This window comes from Chlamydotis macqueenii, chromosome Z, assembly GCF_036417535.1.
Source record: "Chlamydotis macqueenii isolate bChlMac1 chromosome Z, bChlMac1.mat, whole genome shotgun sequence".
NCBI classification, from domain to species: Eukaryota; Metazoa; Chordata; class Aves; order Otidiformes; family Otididae; genus Chlamydotis; species Chlamydotis macqueenii.
This window is the reverse complement of record NC_141593.1, coordinates 18,077,275-18,102,397: the sequence shown is the minus strand read 5'-3', so window position 1 is coordinate 18,102,397 and position 25,123 is coordinate 18,077,275. Positions and strand designations below refer to the sequence as shown.

At 43.5% G+C, this 25,123-nt stretch overlaps 2 protein-coding genes across 2 annotated transcripts in view; one reads left to right on the top strand and one right to left on the bottom strand.

Moving 5' to 3' along the window:
- DDX4 (DEAD-box helicase 4) overlaps nt 1-18,571 on the bottom strand; it is a 37,351-nt gene extending 18,780 nt beyond the window's left edge. Inside the window, exons 1-6 of the mRNA XM_086770579.1 lie at nt 18,425-18,571; nt 15,207-15,270; nt 8,778-8,846; nt 8,271-8,345; nt 5,754-5,840; nt 5,341-5,424 (exon numbers count right to left, since the gene is read on the bottom strand). Coding sequence (XP_086626705.1) covers nt 5,341-5,424; nt 5,754-5,840; nt 8,271-8,345; nt 8,778-8,846; nt 15,207-15,270; nt 18,425-18,571 — 526 coding nt within the window. The remainder of the gene's footprint in view (nt 1-5,340; nt 5,425-5,753; nt 5,841-8,270; nt 8,346-8,777; nt 8,847-15,206; nt 15,271-18,424) is intronic.
- A 5,549-nt stretch (nt 18,572-24,120) lies between these two features.
- SLC38A9 (solute carrier family 38 member 9) overlaps nt 24,121-25,123 on the top strand; it is a 50,027-nt gene continuing 49,024 nt past the window's right edge. Inside the window, exon 1 of the mRNA XM_086771057.1 lies at nt 24,121-24,247. The gene's annotated coding sequence lies outside the window, so the exon portion shown is untranslated. The remainder of the gene's footprint in view (nt 24,248-25,123) is intronic.

Genomic DNA, 25,123 nt, shown 5'->3' with positions numbered 1-25,123 from the left:
CCTCACCCTCTGGCCTCCCACCAGCCGGCCGTCTGGGCCTGACTTGGCCCAGCCCAGCTGCAAGAAACGGAGAGGAGACATGCAGAGAACCTGAGAAGATGCTGACTGTGAAGGAAGAGTTGCAGACGCCAAGGTCAGTGAAGAAGGAGGGGGAGCAGTAATGCTGCTCCTGGCCAAAATTCCCCTGCAGCCCATGGAAGCCCACGGAGGAGCAGAGATCCACCTGCAGCCTGGGGAGGACCCCATGCTGGAGCAGGCAGATGCCTGAAGGAGGCTGTGGCCCGTGAAGGGCCCGTGCTGCGGAAGCCTTTTCCTGAGGGACGGCATCCCGTGGAAGAAAAGACCCACACTGGAGCAGTTCATGAAGGACTGTAGCCCATGTGAGGGACTCCACACTGGAGCAGAGGAGGAATGTGAGTAGTTCTTCCCCCGACGAGGAAGGGGCAGCATAAAGCGACATGTGATGAACTGACCGTAACTCCCATTCTCCCCTGTGCCACTCGGGAATGGGGAAGGAGGTAGAAATAATGTTAAGCCCAGGAAGAGGGATGGGTACAGGCAAGTTACCTTGTTCTCTTTCTTGGTATCCTGCTTTGTTTTTAGTAATAAATTATTTTCCCCAAGTTCAGTCTGTTTTGCCTGTAACGGTAACTTTAAGGATCTCTCCCTGTCCTTATCTCAAACCTCAAGTCTTTCTTCTTATATTATCTCTCCCTAGTCACTTGGAGGGTGAGAGGAGTGACAGAGAGACTGTGTAGTCTGGTCCTGAGTGGTGCTAAACTATGACAACAAACCAGATCTAGTCCTTACTTGACTTGTAGCAAGTGCCCCATCATCAAATCAAATCATCCCAGATTAACAGGTGGCCATGATAACATGTCCAGGTAAGAAAAAGCAAGGTTAAAAGACAACCAAGAGGAATGACGCCTTCTAAATCCAGCATATACTTTGCAAGGGCAGATACAGTTGTCTATATTCACTTGACATGAATCATGAGCAAAAAAAGCATGCATAATGTTAAAATGCCACAGAAATGTCAGTTTTATAAGCTTGTTTTGTTACCTCTTAAGTGAGGTTCTTCCTCTAACACCAACAAATAAAATACTGTGAGTAACAAGAAATTCACACATGCTTATGATTACAGCATCTTGGTTTTAAGAACTGTTCAACCCTTCCACAAAAGGAAGTCCAGGGAGAATGCAGGCCCTCTCCAAAAGGAAATAGGTGACCTGATTACCCGGGACAGCTGAGGTTGAGGGCTGAGCTGCTTAATGACTCTTTTGCCTCAGTCTTCACCATTAAGGGCTCTAGCCACGTCACCTAAGTTTCAGAAGAAAAAAGCAGGGACTGGGAGAACGAAGAACTGTCCACTGTAGCAGAAGAGAAGCTTCAAGACCATCTAAAGAACCTGAGGGTGCACAAGTCCCTGGGACCTGATGAGATGCATCCGGAGGTCGTGAGGGAACTGGCAGATGAAGTTGCCAAGTCACTGTCCATCGTATCTGAGAAGTTGTGGCAGTCTGGTGAGGTTCCCACTGACTGGAAAAGGGAAACATAACCCCCATTTTTAAAAAGGGGAACAAGGAAGACCCAGGGAACTACAGGCTGGTCAGCCTCACCTCTGTACCTGGCAAGGTCATGGAGCAGATTCTCCTGGAAACCATGCTAAGGCACATGGAAAATAAGGAAGTCATTGGTGACAGCCAACACAGCTTCACTAAGGGCAGATAGTGCCTGACTAATTTGGTGGCCTTCTATGACGACGTTACAGCATCAGCGGACAAGGGATGAGCTACAGACATAATCTACCAGGATTTGTGCAAGGCACCCAACATTGTCCTACACAACGTCCTTCTCTCTAAACTGGAGAGGCATGGGTTTGACCGACAGACCACTCAGTGGACAAGGAACTGGCTGGATGGCCTCACTCAGAGAGTGGCGGTCAACGGCTCAACGTCCAGGTGGAGTCCAGCAATGAGTGGTGTTCCTCAGGGGTTGGTATTGGGACCAGCCCTGTTTAACATCTTTGTTGGCGACACGGACAGTGGCACAGAGTGCACCCTCAGCAAGCTCACCAATGACACCAAGCTGTGTGGTGTGGTCAACACGCTGGAGGGGAGGAATGCCATCCAGAGGGACCTTGACAGGCTGGAGGGATGTGCCCATGCAAACCTCATGAAGTTCAACCAGGCCAAGCGCAAGGTCCTGCACGTGGGTTGGGGCAATTCCAAGCACAAGTACAGGCTCGGCAGAGAATGGATTGAGAGCAGCCCTGAGGAGAAGGACTTGGGAGTGCTGGTGGACAAGCAGCTCAACATGAGCCAACACTCTGTGCTTGCAGCCCAAAGAGCTGATCGCATCCTGGGCGGCATCAAAAGGAGCATGGCCAGCAGGTCGAGGGAGGTGATTCTGCCCCTCTACTCTGCTCTCATGAGACCCCACACGGCGTACTGTACCCACCTCTGGAGTCCCCAACATAAGAAGGATGTGGACCTGTTGGAGTGAGTCCAGAGGAGGGCCACAAAGATGATCAGAGGGCTGGAGCACCTCTGCTATGAAGACAGACTGAGACAGCTGGGGTTGTTCAGCCTGGAGAAGGCTCCGGGGAGACCTTATCGTGGCCTTCCAGTACCTAAAGGGGGCTGATAAGAAAGATGGGGAGAAACCCTTTAGCAGCATATGTTGTGATAGGACAAGAGGTAATGGTTTTCAAATAGGAGGTAGATTCAGACAACATAAAGAAAACATTTTTTACAGTGAGGGTGGTGGAACACGTTGCCCAGAGAAGTGGTAGATGCCCCATCCCTGGAAACATTCAAGGTCAGGTTGGACAGGGCCCTGAGCAACCTGATCTGGTCGGAAATGTCCCTGCTCCTTGCAGGGGGGTTGGACTATATGGCCTTTAAAAGTCCCTTCCAACCCAGACTATTCTATGATTAGAAAATCAGGAGATTTAGAAAATCTGTGAAAATCAGGAGATATTTGATTTATGCTATATAACCAACTTCTAAACAACTAAAGTGGTATAGCTCTAAACTTCAATGTCATCACAGTAATTTTTCAAGAGTTCAGAAAGCACTTAAGTTAGAAGAGAAAACTATCCTGTTATTTCAAGAGCTACACATTTGTAACATCTACTACATGAAAGTTCTGACCCTGACATCCATGCATTTTGTGTGTGTTTTGCTTTCATATCACTAGAAAAAAAGACAGTAAGCACGTTTTACATATGTAAAAACTGTATTAAGACTGAGCTACTAACAGCAGCATTTCTAGAATCCATTTTAAGTTCTTACTCTTACTACACACCAAATAGAAAAAGCTTTAAACCTAACTTGTAGCTTCTAGCTACTCTATGCAGGAAGTTGTGTTGCGAATTTCAAAGAATGGCAAAAAAAATCCCTTTAATACAATGTACCTATGGAAAAGAAAGGAGTCTAGAAATATAGAATCATAGAATGGTTAGGGTTGGAAGGGACCTTCAAAGGTTATCTAGTCCAACCCCCCTGCAAGGAGCAGGGACATCCCTGACTAGGTCAGGTTGCTCAGAGTCTCACCCAGCCTGGCCTTGAACGCTTCCAGAGATGGGGCCTCCACCACCCTTCTGGGCAACCTGTTCCAGTGTTCTATAACCCGCATCGTAAAAAATTTTTTCCTAATTTCTACAAGACCAAGTGAAGAGGAAAGATAGTAAAAAGGCTGTTAAGAGGTTCTCTACTCAAATGTGCAGCTCATGTCATGAGACTGGCGATTTTAAGACCAGTACTACAAAAGTATAGTGACCTTGCAATCATCTTTTACCCTCTCCCATCTGCATTCCTCCCCACTGCAGCAATGCAAGCACAAAAGAACAGCTTCAAGGCAGTATATTAATCTGACTGCTCATTCTCAACAAGATTGAATTAACTCTAAACACAAACACCAGTTCTAAAGAGGCAGCCAGTACTGTGACTTGGATCAGGAATGCTGTGTTGCGCAGCTTACTAAGTAACTCTGTAACACCACCGCTTCATGGAGATGGTGACAGGGAATTCAAGAAAAGATGCCAAGATAGAGTGTGTGTAATCACTTTTAAGTACTTATTTTTCCATCAGAAGATGTAATATCTTACACAGTATCTCTAATCACAAAAAGCCTAACTGGTCTCAGAAAAGCCACCACAGCCCTACCTTCATTAAGTCTACAAACTTTAGAGGGACATGACTGCTATTCAGAGATGGATGCAGTACAACAGTCTAGCAGTGCTTGCACTCCTCCTTCTCCAGATCTAAATACATTGTCTTACTATAAAATTACATACTTCACACACACAAAAAACCTACTCTTTATGAAGAATTACCTTTCCACATGAACCTCTACATAGACTAGTGAAACTGTGGCCTACTAATATCCATAACAGTCTTTACATACTAATACTTCATACAATGGCCATGAAAAGTAAGGAACAACTATCCTGCATTAATGACTCAATGTCCTCTACGAGTATTAACATGTTGTCTCTATAAACAGTTACGTTTCTAAAAATCATTATTTGAACTAAAAATCTGAAAAACTTAACTTGAACAAAGTCAAATAGGGGCAAATCAATCAGTTTTTTGGACTTTAAGGAGCACTTCTGAAAACACATACTAATCACTGTATCTTTTCTACAGTGAAAAAATTATTTTACCAGTATCCCATAAAATATTTTTACATTGAGAATATCAGCCATCCACTACCCATTACACTAGTTTAATGGTATTTCTAATTTGAATTATGAGACTTTTGGGAACAATAGATTACTATGCTCTAGGTAGCATAACACATAGGTTACAAGCTACAGTAGCATCAGTGGCAAAGGAAGACAGGACCTTGAGGGGAAAATCCCTTGTAGATAGAAAAAAAAAAACAACCCCAATGTTAGAATACAGTAATCATGAAGAGCTGGCCTCTCAGAGCTACAAACCTTACTTGTCAGCCTGGACAAACCTAAAATAATATGCCCCTTTATAGGAGGGGGGTGGAAAAGTCTAGAGTGACTATCTCAAGTTCCTAAAGGCTTGCTTTGAATTTTGGGGTTAGCACCTCTGCTTAATGGTGCATTAACTGACCCAGTAGCAGTAGGACCAAGAAAAAAATTATGGCAGACAACAGCTTTGAAAATCCAATTGCTAAAATTCATCCAAGTTGCAAACATGTCTTGTGCAAGTATGCAAGCAAGCTAATATTTGTAGTAGGCTTTAATTCAGACAGAGAGAACAATCACAGTGACAGAATTTAGCAAAGCTAAGAAGGTACTGCATTGCCACAAACCAGCAATGAGGAAATCTGAAAGGTTCACCACCCTACTAAACATCTTACCCGCATAACCTCCAAATGCTCCTCTTCCTCTAGAGCTGTGAAAAATGCCAGACTGAGGTCTGCCTCTTTGGTCATCTTTAATACCTGTAAGTAATACACAGTGTACTGGATATAGAGCCTAAAATTAGCATAACGAAATACTATGCTTATAGCTGATACTATTTACTCCACAAACTCTACAGTACAACAGTCCCAACAGATTCTTTGTAACTCCAACTTACGCTGTATTATTCCCACTTATACTATTTTTCAAAGACACCACCCATTTTGCGTAACACCACTGAAGAACAGAAGCCATTTCATAGCTTTCACCTTTCTACTTCTAGTTCTCAGAGAACAACCAATACAAAAAGCATGACCAAATATATATTGTTACCACACAAACTAGTCAATACAAAAAAAAACCTACTTACTCTCACTTCGTCCAGAGCTGCTAGGAAATCCTCTAAAACCTCTACTTTGCAAACTAGAATCTTCTACAACACTCCTTTCTTGAAAACCTGCAGTACAACATAGCACATCATAACTTAGTTTGCCCAGTTCTGCATGTGCAGATTAAGTGCCTTTCATTTGGCAATTATTCTTCACCATCTTTATTTTTAAAATTCAGATAAAAAGTACAATAAAACTGATTTGCCTAAACATACCAAAAAATTAAGAGAAGAAATATATTTTTGCCAAAAAATATGACAAGCAAAACAGTCTACTGCTCTCCTGTAGCATTGCTTCCTGCAAGTAAATCAAACATTAAATCTGGACATATCCGGTCTATAAAAGAAGTGTGGCCAGCAGGTCAATGGAGCTGATTCTCTCCCTCTACTCTGCTCTCGTGAGATCCCACCTGGAGTACTGCACCCAGCTCTGGAGCTCCCAACATGAAGGACATGGACATGCTGGAGCAAGTCCAGAGGAGGGCCACAAAAATCATCAGAGGGCTGGAGCACCTCTCCTATAAGGACAGGCTGAGAGAGCTGGGGCTGTTCAGACTGCAGAAGAGAAGGCTCCAGGGAGGCCTTACTGTGGCCTTCCAGTACCTAAAGGGAGCCTACAGGAAAGATAGGGAGAAACTCTTCAGTAGGGACTGTTGTGACAGGACAAGGGGCAACGGTTTTAAAATAGGAGGTAGATTCAGACTGGATATAAGGAAGACATTTTTCACAATGAGAGTGGTGAAACACTGGGACAGGTTGCCCAGAGAGGTGGGTGACGCCCCATCCATGAAAACATTCAAGGCCAGGTTGGACGGGGCTCTGAGCAACCTGATCTGGTCGGAGATGTCCCTGCTCCTTGCAGAGGGGTTGGACTAGATGACCTTTAAAGGTCCCTTCCAACCCAAACTATTCCATGATTTGACTTTACACACATATGCACTATGTAAGCTACTAACTTTCAACTCTTCAGTTATGAAGCAGATGAGTTTAGTCTTTTGGTTCAGCCACAGGACAATTGACAGCATTTGTACCTTTTCAGTTTTCATAAGCAGTACTGTAGAGTGAGGTACTATTGCAACTGCTGCCTCCTATGGAGCAATGATATGAAAACGTGCCTTTCAGGTCTATCAATTTCTATTTTTTTATTATTCAGAATTGCTTATTCAGTTGCCTGGGACAGGCACTGCCAAGTATTTTGTGTCTTTTTTACTGTAATTTAGTGTCTATTTAGTGTCTAACCCCTTTCTGTAGTTACCCTCTTGATGGGGAGCGAAAGGAAGTAAACAGCCACACGCATAAACAAAGTACTTCTGAATTTAGATTGGACAGTTTTAGGTGTTGTCTAAGATCCAAGCAGTTGACCTACATCGTCATCTACTCTTTAGTCTTTACCCTTCAACTGTTCAAGTTCTATCATCTTGTAATGACAAAGAACATCTTCTGTTAAAAGAGACCAAGAAATTCTCCTACCACAACATCTGTAGCTCCTTCTCCACCAATACTTGCTGCATACCAATTTATATGTCATTTAAATTTTTCCAAATAAAAAAACCCATCACATCTTAAAGGCAAAATACTACAGATCTTTAATACAGCTTGTGAGTTACTTTGCAATTGCTGTGGAGTCTACAGCAGAACTGTTGATCATCATCCTAATGCATCACAAAGCATTGCCACCTGCTTAGTCAAACAAGCGTAGCATTCCCCTAGCACAACCGGCATCAATCCAAGAGATGCAGAAATAGTATTGATTTTTTGAAGGAATACCTCTTAATAACTTCAAGTGGTTCCACAGCTGTTCCGTATGTCAGAACTTATGCTAAACATGCCCAAACCAGGACTAGAGCTTCTATCTTCCTTGTTTCATAACCAGTCCCACTTAAATCCATAGAAATATCTAGACAGATGCTATGTGATAGTAGCTTCCACTGACCTATGTGCTTCTGATAGTACCTCGTGTAAGCACATGCGGCAGTACTGCCAAAGTGCCAACTATTAAGCTCTTCAATGTGCACTGCATAGAAGAGTGGTAGTTGCCATTATAATCAGGAGGACAGGCACTAAATATTGCTTTATGGATATGAAAGAAAGCAAGCTTTCAGGTCCCCAGGTCACAGAAGAGCAGTGGTATATTCCTTCACATGGCATATACGTGAATACTAATATTCATTTGCCTTTTATACGTGATTACTCAATGAAATTATCAGAAAAATATCCCTCTCCAGGGAGAACAGAATCAAAGCAATAGCTAAACAAAACACTGATTTTTTTGTAGAGTCCTGCCTTCTGGCAAGTACAGTGTATTATTTTATGTTGTGCAGTCAAAGCTAAGGAGCAATATCGAGTGCCTGCATTATGCAGAAATAAGGACTGGCATTTCCCTCCAAGTCATAAACACTCATTTGGCTCTGGTATAACAAAAGTGAGTACCTGAACAGGGAAAGATTAATGTATCAAACATGACTAGCTACTAGAATTACAGACACTCCAGAAAGTTACCTCTGTTTCCAAAATTTCTTCTGCTACCAAAGCTACTCACTGGTTGACACTGTCTGTTCAGACGTTCTTCAGTATCTATAATTAGTAAAAAGAATCAACTTAACATTCAAAGCTATCTTTGACTTCAGGGTAGGTTTTTTTGTTGTTGTTGTTTCAGTTTGAATTTCTCTTTTTAAGCTCAACAGTAAAGTTACAGAATCATTCAGGCTGAAAGGGACCTCAGGTCTATAGCCTGCCTCCCATTCAACAAAAAACCAGCATGTGACGAAGGTGTCCTTTTATAAGACAAAGAAAACTAATTCAAATTGCAAAGCTTAGGACAAGTGTAACTACTGTTTCCCATATGGAATAGCACTACTCAGCAACATTACTGCTACCAAGACAGTAAAATTTGAGTTTCCAGAATCTACTCAGACTACAGTTGCAAGGTCCTCCATTGTAAATGTTTTGTCCAAAAGGAAGACTTAATCACTCCCAAACCTACAAATTTTAACCATGCAATGCTACCTGTACTCCTAGAATATCCTCCAAAATGATCCCGCATATGCTCACTCCTGCAAGGTCTTTCAACAGCACCTGGAAAACAACAAGAAAGTAAGGCTTTTCACACTGTCTCCCATAACATCCTCATGTACAAATCAATGAAGTACAGCCTACACAACTGGACTGTGAGGAGGACTGAAAGTAAGTGCAATCACTGGGCTCCAAGAGTTGTGATCAGCAGCACAAACTCCAGCTGGAGTCAGATCACTAGAAGAGAACTGCAGTGATTAATACAGGAGCGAACACAATTTATCATCTTCATTCATGACCCAGACAATGGGACAGAACGCATCCTCAGCAAGTTTGCAGACATACAAAACTCAGACACAATACAGGGCTGTGTTCCCCTCAGAGGAAACTCAAAAGATGCTAGAGACACGGGCAGGCAAGAACCTCGAAACTCAGCAAACAGAAATGCAAAATTCTGCATCTGGGGAGGAATAACTCTGGGCACCAGCACACACCGGGGCCAACTAGCTGGAAAGCATCTTTGCAGAAAAAAACCTGAGGGCTACGGCGGATAGTAATTTTAACATAAGCCAGTAGTTTGCCCTTGCAGTAAAGGTCAACAGTCCTCTGGGCTACATTAGGAAGAATGCTGCCAGCAGGTGGGGGCAGACGGTCCTTCCCCACTGATGACGCTATATCTACAGTGCTGCATTCAGTTCTGGGCTGTCCAGTATAAAACAGACACTGACACACTGCAGTAAGTCCAGTGAAGAACCACAAAGATATTGAAAAGACTGTTGCATCTGTCATACACAGAATGTCTCAGAGCTGGAACTGCTGTGCTGGGAGACAAAAGGCTCAAAGGATCTTACATTTTAACAGAAGAGAGCACAGGCAACAGAGTCAGATTCTTTTCACTGATATCCAACAAAATGACATAAGGTAAAGGGCACAAATTGAAATAAAGGAGATTCCATTTTAACATAAGCAAAATGTTTTTTCTCTGAGGGTGGTTAAACACTAGCCAAACTGCCCAGAGAGCCTGTATAGTCTCCATCCCTGCAGAAATTCAAAACTCAGATGGACAAGGTCCTGAGCAACCTGCAATAGTTGACCCTACTCCATGCAGGGATTTGGGCCAGCCAATCTTCAGAGCTACATTTCAACCTGAGTCATTCTACAAAAACAAAATTCCCTATTCTGCAATATCAAAGTCAAGACCAGGTTACATCAGTAGCCATCATAAAGATATGAAATCTGAAATCAAAACACAAAGTCCACAAAATTCCATGATGTACAAGAATATGGCACATCATGGAAACTGATTGTTACTGTTTTCCTTCCCAGTTAAAACTGCTTAATGTAATGACTACTCCTGAAAAAAAGCGGGCACTAGTACACTCTGCAACAAAACACACTAGTTAAAGAGGAGGTCACTTGGACACAAGAGCTAGTCATAAAGGCAAAAAAGAAGATGGATGACATTTGGTACATTACCAACTCACTCAATTAGGAAACTTGGCTGCTACAACACTAAACAAAGTGTTAAAACTGCTGCTTTCGTAGCCTTAACTATGTTCAGAGTTCCCGCTCAGCTGGAAGATTTAAGTGAGTAGTTTGTGGAAGCCAGTATAAAAGATTCTGATACCCATGTTTATATCTAACATGTAACAAGCAGCAAATAAAAACACTCTACCAACTATTTAAATTGGTATTTTTATGGTTTACTACAATAGATTGGTTTCCATTGACCAAATCTACTTGCCTTTACTTTCTTCCCTTTACTTGCCCTCCTAACCCTCTCTTATTCCATCACTCTTCCGCTGAGATTGCCACACCTTAAGTGTGCTAAGTTAATTCAATATTCAAAGTTTCTGGAAAGCACACCATGTGTCAACAAAATACTTGATCACTAAAGCATCTGCTTTAATAAGTTCCTTCACCATGATGCCCTCTGTGTTTACTGCTCTACTAATGAAAGACGCTGGACAAAACCACAGATTTATAGACAGTGAATAGGATACAATCAATAATCAATAATTCTTCAGTCAAGTCTACTATGCTTAACACTTAGACCAAATCAACTGTAGACTGCAATGTTATTTGCCAATCAACCTATTAAGACTGGTAAAGGTATAGCAACTTTGACAACTATAATTTGCCTACTATGCAAATTATTCATGTGGCTGATGTCTATACAGGTTTGCAAGCTTCTAGAGAGTCTAGAAGTACCAAATGCTAGTGTTTAATTCATCACTGTATCACTTATCACTCTAAATTTACTAATTTTCAAGTAATATTTCATAGATTAAGAGGACTAGAATGAATCCTTGTTTCCAATTCCCTAGTATTAAAATCTAGCATTGCATCAGCATATCCCTGAACAACAGCTGTTAGAAATGCCAACTTCCTCATCATATGCATTTACTTACATTTTTCTAGCACACATGGGGATTTAAAATTCTGATTTTAATCCATTCCAGAGACATCCACTTCCAAACACTGTATGTACTAAATAAATGTCATTTTAACAAGACTTTTAATTGTGCTTTTTTGTTAGGGGTTTTTTTTGTGGGTGGTTTTTACTTTAAGTACCAAAGGAATACGAAACAGGAAGGAAAAAAGTTCATTCAGAACTGAAAATTCAGAACAGCCAGCTTGTAAAGGATGTTTTGCTTCTGTGAAGAAAAAATACAAAGATTGAATTCAGTTGTTTAAGTCAAAGTAAAGCTTTATAAAAAAAATACTTTGCAAGTATGTAGTATTACTTTTAGCTTATCCTCATTACAAGTATTTACACAAAAGTACTACTAACAGATATTGTCTAAAGGAAAAAAAAAAAACTAAAGTTCAACCTGCATTCACCAACTCTACTCATGCTATTTAGCGTCAAACAAGCAAGCTATATCACTAACAATATTGTTATAAACTGTACAGAGCCTAGAAGTGCATTGCATATGAGAGAGCAGTTCATGAGAGTTTAATTTAAAACTCAGTTCAAGTACAATCTGTTCATAAATTAGAAGTTTTGCAAGGGAAAAAAGAAATACAACCCATGCAGCCTTTTCTGAAAAAGGAGGGGAAAAAAAAGAAAAAAAAAAAGGACACCTTTTTCCACCATCTCCTAGGGAAAGAATCCCTAATGCTGATGCATCTTTTGAAATAAGGTCAAGACAAGATACATAATCTTATCAACTGAGAACCTCATCTCTGGACTTCCCAAACAACTTTAGTTCTTGAAGTCCTTACTTAAATAGCAAATAAGGTTTGCTCACATCCAGCATAAGTCAGCAATCTCAGTATAACCTATGTTTGAAAATATTGCTAGAGCTCCCTAGCAACTAAGAGGAACTAGAAAGACTGTGTTAAGCCAAAACAGATCCTTTGAAATCACTCACACTGATCTAATATGGCACAATATGCCTAGCTCAGGAAAGGAAGAGATAGTTAATGACAGTGAGAGGAAGACCTTCAGCAGGAAAAGCCCTCCCTGCCATGAGTTTATTGCAAGAGGCATAAATCAGAGAACAATTAGTTATTTTTGCAATATGTGATGTAAAAGTTAGAAGGCAGAGTTGACAGCTAGTCAGAAAGAAAGAGCTGGAACAAACAAAACGTGAAGCTTCAAGACTCACTTCCACCTAACCTGCAATTCAAGTTCTCTTAATTGCCTTTCCTATTTGTTCTGTGTCAAACCATTACTGAAGTTAGCAACCTGGAGACCTCATAAAACACTTCTGCTGTTCTAGGATGAATGCAAAGTCTGTCCTGAATTTTCTACTTTCTGTAACTGTGCAAATTCAGAGGAATTCAATTAGCACAAGCAATATCTTGTTCCTGCCCTTCCTGATTTCCACACATCTTGGGGACAAGGAATTGGAGAAAGTAAGTCTGCCTTTCAGCTGTACACTAAAAGGCAGGTGAGAGATGCATCAGCAATAAACATATTGCTATGTTCTAACTGCTCATGAACACATGAGCAGTTATAAACATATGGAGAACCTTCCCTAAGAGGAAGGACTGAGGAGGGAGTTAGATCTTTCCTCCCTGGAGAACAGAAGGCCCAGGGACCTCATCGCAGTATTCCAGTACTCTAAGGATGGCTACAAAGAGGACAGAGTCTCTCTTTTCACAAAGAGCCACGAGGAGAAGACAAAAGGCAACAGGTTTAAGTTGCACCGGGAGAAGTTTCATCTCAACCGAAGAAAGCAATTTTTTACAGTGAGAACAATCATTCACTGGAACAACCCTGCAGGAACATGGTGCAGTCCCCATCACTGGACATTTTCAAGATAGGATTGGACAGGGTGTTAGATAATCTTATCTAGGCTTCCTTTACCACAGAAAGGTTGGACCAGATGATCTTTCAAAATCCCTTCCAACCTGGGCTGTTCTATAGTATCAACGTAATTTGTGCTAATTTGCTTAAAATAAAGTTTAGGTTGTTAGGTTATTCTTCCACTACTCGATCAACTAAATGATATAACCCCAAAATGCTGACCTCAGACTGAACTTCTCTGAAGTTAAAATACCCTCAAGCAGTCTTGAAGACCATTTCTAAATTCAAAGACTACAGTTGAGAACATCCCAACTGCCTTATCTCACAAACTGCTGGTTCTAAGCAAAACTTGTTTCCTAATCCATTTGTCCTGGTTTTATTTGGGGGGAGCAGGGGGGCAGGAGGGGGGCCGCTACGGTGGCAGCTTCTGTAAGAGGCTGCTACAAGTTGTTTCCCCTTTGTCCAATAGATTTGGCTGGGCCTAAGGCAGACCCGCTGCTGGCCAGGGATGAGCCAATCGGTGAGAGAATGTTCAGCGATAAGGCCTCTGCAATAATGTATTTAAGAAGGAGAAAAAAAAAAACAAAAAAACAAAAACAAGAGAAGATGTGAAGAAGCAGCAGCAGAGGCAGAGAGGGGGAGGCACAAGCCTTGTGAGCCTTGAGGCCCTCACCGTCTGGCCTCCTGCTGGGCGGCCACCTGGGCCTGACTTGACCCGGCCTGGCAGCAAGAAGTGGAGAGCAGACAGGAAAAGAATCTGAGAGGCATCTGCCTGAGCAGGTTGTAAAGAACTTCTTGTGAGAGGAACGGCTGCAGACACCAAGGTCAGTGAAGAAGGAGGGGGAGCAGTAATCTCACCCTGAGGGGAATCTCCCCAGAGATTCCCCTGCAGCCCCTGGTGCAGCAGCCTGTCCCCCTGCAGCCCATGGAGGCCCACAGAGGAGCAGAGATCCCCCTGCAGCCCGGGGAGGACCCCACGCTGGGGCAGGTGGATGCCTGAAGGGGGCTGTGGCCCATGGAAGGCCTGCTGGGACAGCCATTCTGGAGGGACTGCATCCCATGGAAAAATGACCCAGCCAAAGCTGGGTTCATGAAGGACTGTTGGCTGTGGAGAGACCCCACATTGGAGCAGAGGAGGAATGTGAGGAGTTTTTCCCCCCGACAAGGAAGGAGAGGCGTGTAATGTGACATGTGACAAACTGACCATAACTCCCATTCCCTCTTTTCCCTTGCGCCACTTGGGAAGGAAGTAGGCAGAGATAATGTTAAACCTGGGAAGAGGGAGAGAAAAAGATAACTTCTCCCCATCCCTTTCTCATTATCCTGCTTTGTTTTTAATAATAAATAAATAGTTTTCCCTAAGTCAAATCTGTTTCACCTGTAATAGCAACTTTAAGGCTCTCTCCCTGTCCTTATCTCAAACCTTGAGCCTTTTTTCTTATATTATCTCTCCCTAGTCCCTTGAAGGGTAGGGGGAGTGAGAGAGAGGCTATGTAATTTAGTCCTAAGTGGGGCTAAACCATGACACTATTATAGAGTCCCACAAAGTAAAGCCTGAGGCAAAACAGGGACCGCCTTGAGCAGCAACCCTGTCTTGGCATATTTAAAACTTCTATCTTCTATATGTAAACCTCTTCTAACTTCTACATCTAAAGCTTCTGTTCAAGTTAATAAAGGCATCCTCTTGATTAAACCAACAGTGCTTTACAGAAACTTCATACCAAACATCAACGTTTTGTCTTATGGTTTTTGTTGGCTTTTTAAAATCGTTTCTGTTCAACAACTTCATCCAACCTTTCTTATTTCCAGATAGGACCTCGCTAGAACTGCTCAACACTACATATAACCTTATTTATTTTCAATACTGTTCATGTTTAGCACAGCCTGTTTTGGAAATACCTGGCAGGTAACACCTACTGACTCTCATTAGAAGTTATATGCTGTATTCAACACGTAACTGCAGTAAATAAAGGAGGGTTGAGGGTCAAAAGGAAAGCCTACTCGTTATGTTACCCATATAATTTCACATTACTTACTCTATAGGGGACACACAAAAATATCACAAGGTTGATATTTTCACAGTTTTGGTTTTCTTTAATCTCCTAAACTGTTCAAGAGATCAACTCTGCCAGATGTCAGTAAAATCAAAAGTGCCTTTCACGTACCCAATGAGCCTATGCTTGGACTGAAGTCAGAAAAAGGGCCATTTGGTCTTCCAGAGAAGCTTGCCTACAAAAAGGAAAAAAAAAAGCAGAACATCATGTTAACCCTAGGTTAAGCAAAGTACATAAATACAAATGCAGTCGCTAAGTCTTGCACTTGAAAGAAGTTGCCTTCTGCACCTTCTGAAATGCAGTCCCTTGGATTCTTCATTTCAGTTCATTACATTTCAGTATACTAAATGTCATACTGTTTGCATCTGAAGGTCACCAAAACCCCATTATACACCGCTGACATGGAGTTAAGTAAGTTTATCTTGCCTTCTGTCACTGATTTATGGAGGCATCAGCTTTGTCACCTTGCCAACAAACATTTTAAGCCTTCAATGTAATAAATATTTATTATTCAAAATAACACTATAATCTTTTGAAGTACTTTTCTTTTCCAATCCTTCAGACTGTTTGTATTGTGAACAAAATCTGTTTTAATCAGCTTCATAACGGCATTTCTAGGGTTTTACTAACGGATGCTCACAGATTATCTTAGCAGGAAATATCTGACCTATGTCCATCCCTGTCCATTTATTTGAAGCTTTAGATATTCCTGAATTTTAAACAATTCAGACAGCACCTGATTTTCACATTTTACTATTACAGCCAATTTTATTTCCAGCAAAGGCCATGTTTACCTTTTTCCTGTTTAATGCAAGCCAGATATGTACTAGTAAGCCAAAACACCAGCTGACTGAGGAACATCACATAACTACCAAATCTTTTACTTCAAGATATTACTACAGCTTTCACACTTCTCAGTGTGGCTAGCAATCACTACAGGAAATTAAACCCAAACTGATAAAATTACTATTCTGAAAGTGTATCCTGTATTTGGCAATCTTACTTTTAGCCTTATACATCCACTTGGATAAGCCATTCACCTTTCCTCTTCCTTCCTATTCCTCAAGGTTGAATTTAAATGCCTATTAAGGCCAAGTGAACAATCAAAGATTCATTACAGACTCTCCTCAAATTTACTGCAGTTTTTTCTCATAGCAATACTCACTCAACAACACCAGAAGCAGCAAAACATTAGTCCTCAGCTGCCTCTCATTACACTCCTGTACCCTATCCTTTTTTTCACACCAAAGCATTTTGCTGCTATGTAAAGAACTGAACAGGAAGACTTTCTACAGAGGATGCAGTTCAGAACCAGGCCTGTCAGTACATACCTGACATCACCCTAGTCCTGCTATGAACTCCAGAACTATATTTTAAGGATTCTTCTCACCTGCTGCCAAACTCTTGAGACTATTAAGATGCACACAGTTTAACAACTTAAATGTACCACATCTTGACCTACTTTCATAAATTTTCTCCTGCCAGAAATTTAACTTGAGTAATTTCTACAAGCACCTTTTTCCAGTTTCAGTTTAATTAAGCTGGGTTTGCAAACACTTTAGTAGCCCAGCAAACTTATGGTGGGTGAGAGGGAGCGGAGTAGAGAACTTACAGAAGTAGCTTAAACAAAATCTGAGAGGAAGCAACAGCTCCATCTCTTTCTGGATATATGATAGCTTCCTGAGGGCTTGGGAAGGAAGACTGGGAACTATCTAGATCTGGAAATACAGCTGCTAATTTAATCCTAGCCAGAATCCATGAGCCTCTTTGCTCCTCTTCCCTAAAACGCTGGGTATTAAAAACACTTTAAAAATACAAAGCAAAAGGATTGAATCTATCTAGAGAATACAGTGACCATGTTAGCTTATTTCAGAAGACAATCATCGTGATGAGACCGACTTACACATATGCAGCTACAGATGCAATGAAGTCAACTAGGTTTTTATACACATTTAAGCCTAGATTCCCATTTTCTAAGATTGCAGTTTCCCAAGTAAAGGGGTCCACGTAACAACTTAGTGTTATCAAGAAAAGATAAGTTTCCATTTATTTTCTCTTTACCAGCCTTAGCAGTCAAGGCCATCTAAGCTACTTCTCCATCACTGAAGCGCAGTCTGCAGGTCAGAAAATTAAAAGAGCTCACAAAACATACAATAAGCACTGGTACCTGAACAAAACAGCAGTAAGCAAACCGCTAGTGGGGAGGAAACCTCCTTTTTTCAGTAACAGTAAACTTCCTATAGCAGCCTACCATATTTGCAAAGCCATACTGTAAATAATATTCAAAGTCCTATCTGCAGTCCTCAAAGAGGTGCACTCCTCACCCTTCCTACGGTACCTACGCATTTAAGACCATACAGTTTGGAAAGAACATGAAGTGTAATATTAACTGAATAACAGAGATCAGCTGACAGAGTCACTCATAGTCTATTTGTTGCTGTGATAAAAACAAACAGCAATTCAGTGACTGCCAGCAGAAAGACACAGCAAATAGAATAGCTACAAGGATATCAACAGCACAGAGAGAAGTTACAGTTCACATCTAACTCACAGCCAAGAACTATCACCAAAAGACACGGTTCTGCTAGTCACCAGTAACCCAGCTCCACTACTGCCCTTTCACTACTCAAGAGACAGTAATAAGGACCACCAAACCAATCTAACTTGTGTGAGAAAGTGCAGCCTACTAAAACCCAAATACTAGCAATCTCCTCTCAGCTTTCCTTACAATTTCAGAAATACTAAATCTGGCACACATAAGGGAACAGGAATGTATCAGAACACAAAAAGGGCAGGCAACAGGAACCACTTCTCTCAGTAGTTACAAAACTTTACTTCAATACACCTTACCACAACTGACCTGCAATTCTAAGTTAATACCCTGTGTAAGCTTTAGCTACTTCCTTTCCAGCTTCTGCTGGTCCACTAGCCTATCCACACAGGTACTCAATTCCTAGCCCACATATCATAATTAACGAGTTACTACTATGTGCCACTTTTATGCCACATACTTTTCCAAAAAGTACCCATCCTCTCAAACCCAATGTAAGGAGGCAGCATTAAGCTGCTGGATGAGTAACACTAATTGGCTACACTGACCATGCCTCAGGAGCCTCTGGGAAGGCAAGTTACCTCAACATTTTCAGAGACTGAAATTGCTACTATTTGTTAAGACATGCAAGTTAAGGGCAAGGTCCTCCAAGTGCTTCAGCAACCAGAGAAACAGGAGACCACAGCCCATCAGCCACTTAGGCTGCAGGGCTGGGATGGGAAGAAGGAAAGGGGAAGAGAAGCAAACATGCAACAACCAAACAGTTACCACCTCATACCTGCTCAAGTGGTGGGAGGATTGGTGACACCTCATCCCCCATTTCTGCATTCCAGTCCTCTTGGTTCATCCTCTCTTGGGGCAGATCTGCTTGCAAGACATAAAATGCATTAGCAGCAACCTCCTGCCTTCCCCCAGTGGGTCTCATGGCACCCACAAATAGCAAACACTATTGAGCCAGTCTGTCCCAGCAATCTCTATCCTCATTGCTACCTCCCTCCATCGACAGGTGCGGGGGAGGTCCTCCTGGGGAGAGGAGGGGAGAACCTCCCAGTTCCATAAGAGAAGAACCCAACCCCGCTCCTACCTACTCCACCGCACCACCGAAGCTCCCTGCTGAAAAAAAATGGCGCTTTCCACCGAGGCCCCTGATAACGCCACCGCCACGTGCAGTTGCTGGCCCGTCACGTGCCTCGCCCGCCAGCCAATAGGAGTGCGGGTCGCCCGCAGAGCGCGTGCGCTGGTGGCTGTCACCGGGCCACAGTGCCGCGCGCGCCGGCCGTTGGGGCCGTTAGGGGTGTGGGAGGGCGGTGCCGGAGGGCTGCTGCGCGCCTGACTGGAGCCTCTGGGGCAGGGCCCGGCCGGGCCGCGGCCTTTGCCTTTGCCTTTGCCGTGCGGCGGTGAAAGGACGGGAGAGGGATGCGTGGTGTGTCTCGCTGTGGTGTTTGCCGCAGTGCGGAGCAGTGGTGGCCTCGGGGTGGGCAAGGTGCACGTGGAAGGAGAAGGGAGCCCAGGAAAGTGCAAGGTCACAATATTAGGATGCTTCTGTGCTTTGGCCAGGACCCTGCTTGGCTCTCTGAGCATATGAATATTCCTTAATTTCTTCATGTATGACTGCTGAAGTGTGATTTATTTTACAAACATCTACTGCTAAAAAAAGCTAAGCCCACTGTTTGGCAGAACTGCAAGTAAGACACTAAGCATTTTACTGCAAACAAAAATTTCAAGCATTAGCATAAGAGGTAACAACCCTTGGCTAGAATTTTTAAACAAAAGTTTAATTAGGTTAAACGGGTTATATTGTAAAAAAAAAAAAAACAAAAAAAAAACCAAAACAAACCTCAGAACAACATCCCCTTCCCATACATTTTTGTTACAGCAGACTTGGTAGAAAGGGGTAAATTCGTGGCTCGGGAGTTTTATCTATGTTGAAGTGCAGGAGAACATAGATAGGACTTGTAACACCTCAATACATCTAGTAAAAAATATGGCAACTACCCTGACACTTCTTCTTGTGTTTCTGAGCTGCTGGTAGAGCGTCTGTCTTCTCTGTGCCTCTTTTCATGCTATGAAATAATATAGCAGTACATATTCTGAAAATCATAAAGGAAGTATATGTCGTTTCATACATGTGATAAATACTTCTTAACCAGCTCCACCATGTTCAACAGATTTTCCTTATTAGAAAAACTGTGTTCCTGTTTGTGTACTTTGTTGTCTTCAGTTGCAGAGAAGTAACACCAGATCTGTAATTTTGCAGTGAACACCTGAATGTCTAGTAGGGGCTTTAGGCAACAGTAAGGCAAATTCCTGCAGCAGATTGAGGTTATTGGAGAGTGGTCTCTGAAGTAATGCTCTGGTTATTTTCACTTTACTCATTGTTGGTTAACCCCTGCCCTTTATAGCTGCTCATTTTTCAGGAACATCAGGACACGACACAGGTTGTGCTCAATTTAGAATGCAAAGCAGCTAAGAAATGTAAGAACCAGCTTCTCTGCCTCACTGAGCTTAAAACTGCGCCTCTAGAGGATATATATGAGGCTGCGCTTCGTGCAGGTAGCCAAGACAGCTGTGTGGAATTACTAATTTTCAGTAAGTAATCAGTAAGATGCACAGTGTCCAAGGATGAAGAACTTGCAGTGGGAGCATGCCTGTGGGAACTGTATTAAGCTATTTACAAGTTCCTGAAGCAGCATCTGAACTAGCAGAGAGGCTTGCGAGCTAAATTTTACCCACTGTACTAATTCCATAACACACTATTTCACTTTTTGCCTAAACAAGAAAACAGACTAGGCTGCTCCATCAGCCAAAATGGCTTTCGTTTTCATTGCACTGAAGCTCTATTTCAGACATCCATAAAGAAAAAGAGCAGTATGTCTGTTCTCTGGAGAAGTTCACAGTTAATGTCAGATGTGCCACTGTGGTACGAAGCCAGACTGAGAGCTTTCATTCTTCATCCTCCTTTCTGCCAACAGGTTACCATTCCCTCAGCTTTGCCGGCATAACTTCATGTTCAGCACTCCCTGAGTTGCTCAAAGGAGATAGTTTAGGTTAATACTCTTCATAGGGAAGCAACTATGAATGCAGTCATGGTGGCAAATCTATAATCACTGGTGGGTGATTGCAGGCTTCTCTTGCCAGCTAACCTACCCCGCACGCACCGGAGCCCCGCTCTGGGGAAAGCAGGGCATCACTCGGATACCGTCAAGCCAAGCCTTCAATTTAATGCTGCGCAACACAGGGTTAAATACCCGGACACCCGCTGCGCACGCGAACGCACCCGCCCCCCTGCACCCATGGACCCATCCATGCCCGCCACGCACCTACCCCTACACTCATGGACTTATCCGTGCCTACCACGTACGTGGACACACCTAACCCCTGCACTGATGGATTCATCCGCGTCCAGTGCGTGAGTCGCCACGGACCTCCCCTCCAGTGTACGTGCATCCCTTCTAACGTTACCCACAGGTGATCTCTTAGTTAATTTCAGACACAATCAGATGTCGCAGCCTCTAACTAGTTGGTGGGCTTGGAGAACTCTTGTTTTCTTTCTCCTTTGATTCTGCTCATTGTAGGACACTATCTCCTACCTCCAAATTACTTCCCACTACTTCAAGAGAAGCCACACAATTAAATTTTGTGAATGCCAAGAATTTACATGGTGAATGTAACTAATTTGTTCAACTCCAAAGATTCTTCACGGAGCAACAACTATTTTTTTTTCTTTTTTTGAAAGGCTGCTAACAATTCGATGTAAACTATGGTGGCAGGGCACAAGTTGCACAAGACATTAGCTGACAACCCTTGACGTCATTTTGCCCAACCAGCCCCACTCAAGCACAGTCACCTAGAACCAAAAGAGAACAAGGTAGTATCCAATGTATATAAATGGTATTGTATATAGTACATTGAAATGTAACATGGAGCTGCAGATCGCCAGAGAAACAAATAAAAGTACATTACAAAACCTTATAAAAATAAAATAATCCCATGTGAGTGTAACCTCCTACAGTGAGGAAGATACCAGCAACTTAAACGTTATCTTCCTCACAGAAGACTCCAGATGCTGACAGCTTGCCATAACATCCCCTCCTCTCACCACCATCCAAGAATTAAACCAACTTAAGGACCCAGAGCAGCAGTAGAAGGGTGAGCTAACACTATGAAAAGGGGTAGAAAGTAAGCACATGCATAAAAAATATTCTTCTTTCTTCTTGTGTAACTGAGAGAGCTGGACTAATAATGATTAGGATTTCAGTTATACTAACAACAAATTCTTGGTTTTACTCATACATAAGATGTGCTTTCTCTTTGCCCACAAACAAGATTGTGAGTGTAACAGTTTCTACATCTCATATGCTATGTTGATGTATTACAAGTATTTTTTCAGAAAGAAATCTGGAGTACTCTCTTAACAAAATGCAAAACCTACTAACTTTGTCAGCCATGTGACCATGCCTCTGTTTGCAATGATGGGGAAAGTTATTAGTTCATCCACTATAATGTTCTACACTGCCTAAATTTTATGATTTTGTGTGTATTACAATTATCTTATACCTGCAAGTACAGAGCAAAGTATCTGTTAAGGCAAAATCAAAAGAGTCAACATAGTGTGAGGTGGAAATTTTTTTAAGAGTTGGACTTAATACAGTCTTTGTCTCACAGATTTACCGAGAGGTCCTAAATGAACTTAAGCTCCCATTTTTCTAGGCCCAGGCATGTAGGAAGACAGTCTTTGCCTGGAAGGTAACGTGTCATCAGAAAAGCCACAACGCAAATACTGCAGGACAGTGACTGAATACCCTTTTGTAGAGTCAGCTGTTGGTAGCAGTTTTCATGAGGGAACGGGAGGAATCCCTGCACTTCTGTTTGACTCACTTGCAGGTCTGACAATAAAGCATCTTTTTAAAGCATAACTTGAGGACTGTAGTTAGTGACCAAGAATGCAATGAAAAACAGGTCATCTACCTGCTACAGTAGTACCTGTAGAAGTCTTTCATAGCATAGGGCACGGAGGACAAGCTTGCAAGAGTAAGACTAGATGCTTTCATGCTGATAAAAATCACATCTTCACACATTTCTACTTCTGCAGATTTTATTCACTTTTATAGCACCAAAATGTGGTGTTAGCATTGCATTTCAAATTCATGTGGTAGCAGGTGGACAGGTGTCTTGACACATCAGCTAAAATCTTCAAAAGTCCAGGAGCCACAATGTACACATGGATTCTAAGAGTGGCTCAAGTGAATTTCCTGGGCTACACAGAAGCAAGAGTTTTGGTCTGACTGAGCTTGTGCCTAGCTGAATTTCAGGGTGACCGGTGGTGTTTGGTATCTCTGCTGCCTCATTTCCTCCCCACAGTCTGAAAATCAATTACACAGCAAGTTTTCTTGCAGGAGCAGTCCTGCTGCTAGCTACACAGTCTGGTTTGGGCTGCACTTGAACAGAAAGTACAGACTGAGATTTATGTCTAGCTTGTTTTGTAACATTGTTCTCACATGAGGAAGCTATCTCTGCTGCCTTCCTTCCGTGTGATTCAGCAGTTTTCAAAGCATGGCTATAAATGTCCCTAGAATTTGACTTTAACCAGAGTTTCAATTATGAAGAGGACATGTTCCCAACGTGATTTAAGTAGGACAAAAAAAAAAAAAAAAGAAAAAAAAAATCCCTAGGACTAAAAATAGTGAATTTCTAAAATGTCTTGGCTGGCTGGTTGTCCCTGTTGTCTAGTCTGCTTACCTGTCCTTCGCTCCCCACGCGCCACAGCCCTCCTGGAGCAGGTCAGGAGACCCACCACACATCATTTCCCACAGACGGTGCATACCAGTCAGGTGAACACCAGCATGGTTTGTTTTGTCAAGGATTGCATCTACACTTTGTTAACATACTGACTGCAAAACTATGGAAGCAAAAGATTTATTTTTTTTTTATAGAGACACTTCATCAACTATCACCAACAAATGCAAATCTTTTCTTTGTGGCTGTTTGGTTGGTGCTTGTCCGTACCATAACGAACTTGCTGAAAAACCTGGTCAGGCACAGAGTGTATTTTGATGTAGCACATCCTTTGCAGCAGCGGAGCCCAGCGACTGGAAGAACGGCACACATCCCCTACCCTGTTTCCTAACGGTAGTTTACGAAGAAGAGGAGGTGGGAGGGCCCCACGAACGCGGCCGGCCCCACACCGGAGCTGCGGGCTGCTCGCAGCTACACGACGCCTCTGCCTGCACGTTGCCACAACCACTCGCCCCGCCGGGGCCGCACCCCGCCCACCGAGTGCAGCGCAGGCGCGGTAGCAACGCGCAGGCCAAGGGCGGGAAGAGCCCCGCCGCCACCAGGCCGCCCGGCAGTCAGGCGGGAGGCCCCGCCTCCCCGCGCGCGGCTCTCTGGGAAACGTAGTCCTACGCTCGGCAGCGCCCGGGCGAGATCCTCAGCGGAGCTGCCCTCGGGAACTACGCGGCCCGCCACGCCCGCCGCGGAGGCCGCCGAGAGCCTCCTGCCACCGCCCCGGCACCGGGTGCTTCCTGTTGCCGCCGCGGGAGCGCGGGGCTGCCGGAGCGGAGCGGAGCGAGGCGAGGTGGTGCCCCCGCTTCCGCCGCAGGTAGAGGAGTCGTGTCTGTTTGTGCGGGGCCAGCTGGCAGCGCCCCGGGGCCCGGCCGGGGAGCGGCGCGGGAAGGGAAGGAAGGGAAGGGGCGGCTCGGCGGGCCCCTCGGGGCGGGGGGCGTCGCTGCCTCGCCCGCTCTGGCCCCAGCGCTGCCTGCACTCGGGCTTGCGCGGCTCTCGGCGCGACCGCTCCGCTCTGGTTGTCTCCGCTCCGCCGGGCGAGCTGCGGGGCGCCCTCGCCGCCGCCGAGGGCGCTGGGTCTGCGGGGCGGAGGGGGCCGGGATGGGGGCCGGAGCGGCTCGGGCCGGAGCGGCTCGGGCCGGGCCGGGCCGGGGGAACTGAGGGGCGGCGCCTTGTCTGGTGCGAGTAACCTGTTACGTGGGAAAACGAGCAGAACGTCAGAACGTTGGCTGCTGTACGGGAACGGCATGAAAGCTTTTCGGGCCATCCATAAACCCGGGAAAAGCTTACTTTTGTCTTAGCAGGCCTGTGGACAAATTAACCTAAAAACAACAAAAAAGGGGTTAAATATGTAAGTTAATCCCTAAGGTGGTATGTTCTTGTAAGTATTTCTTTACAGCCTCCACCAAAAAAAATTCTATAAGCAAAAGTAATAGATGGTTTATCTGCTGAAGACAACTCAAAATTATGTTCCATTTCTTCTTAATTTTACTTAGATTTATCATCTGGCAGCAACCAAATACCCGTTAGTTCAGACTGAGGCATGCAGCAGCTCAACAGTGGTTCAGCTTGTATATTCAAGAGTCTTTTTTTTTTTTTTTTCCCCGAAAAACTCACTAACTTACATTACTTATACTTTTAATCATCTTCAACCAATGAAGTTGTAGGGGAGTATGAGCAAGTTCTAAGGAGC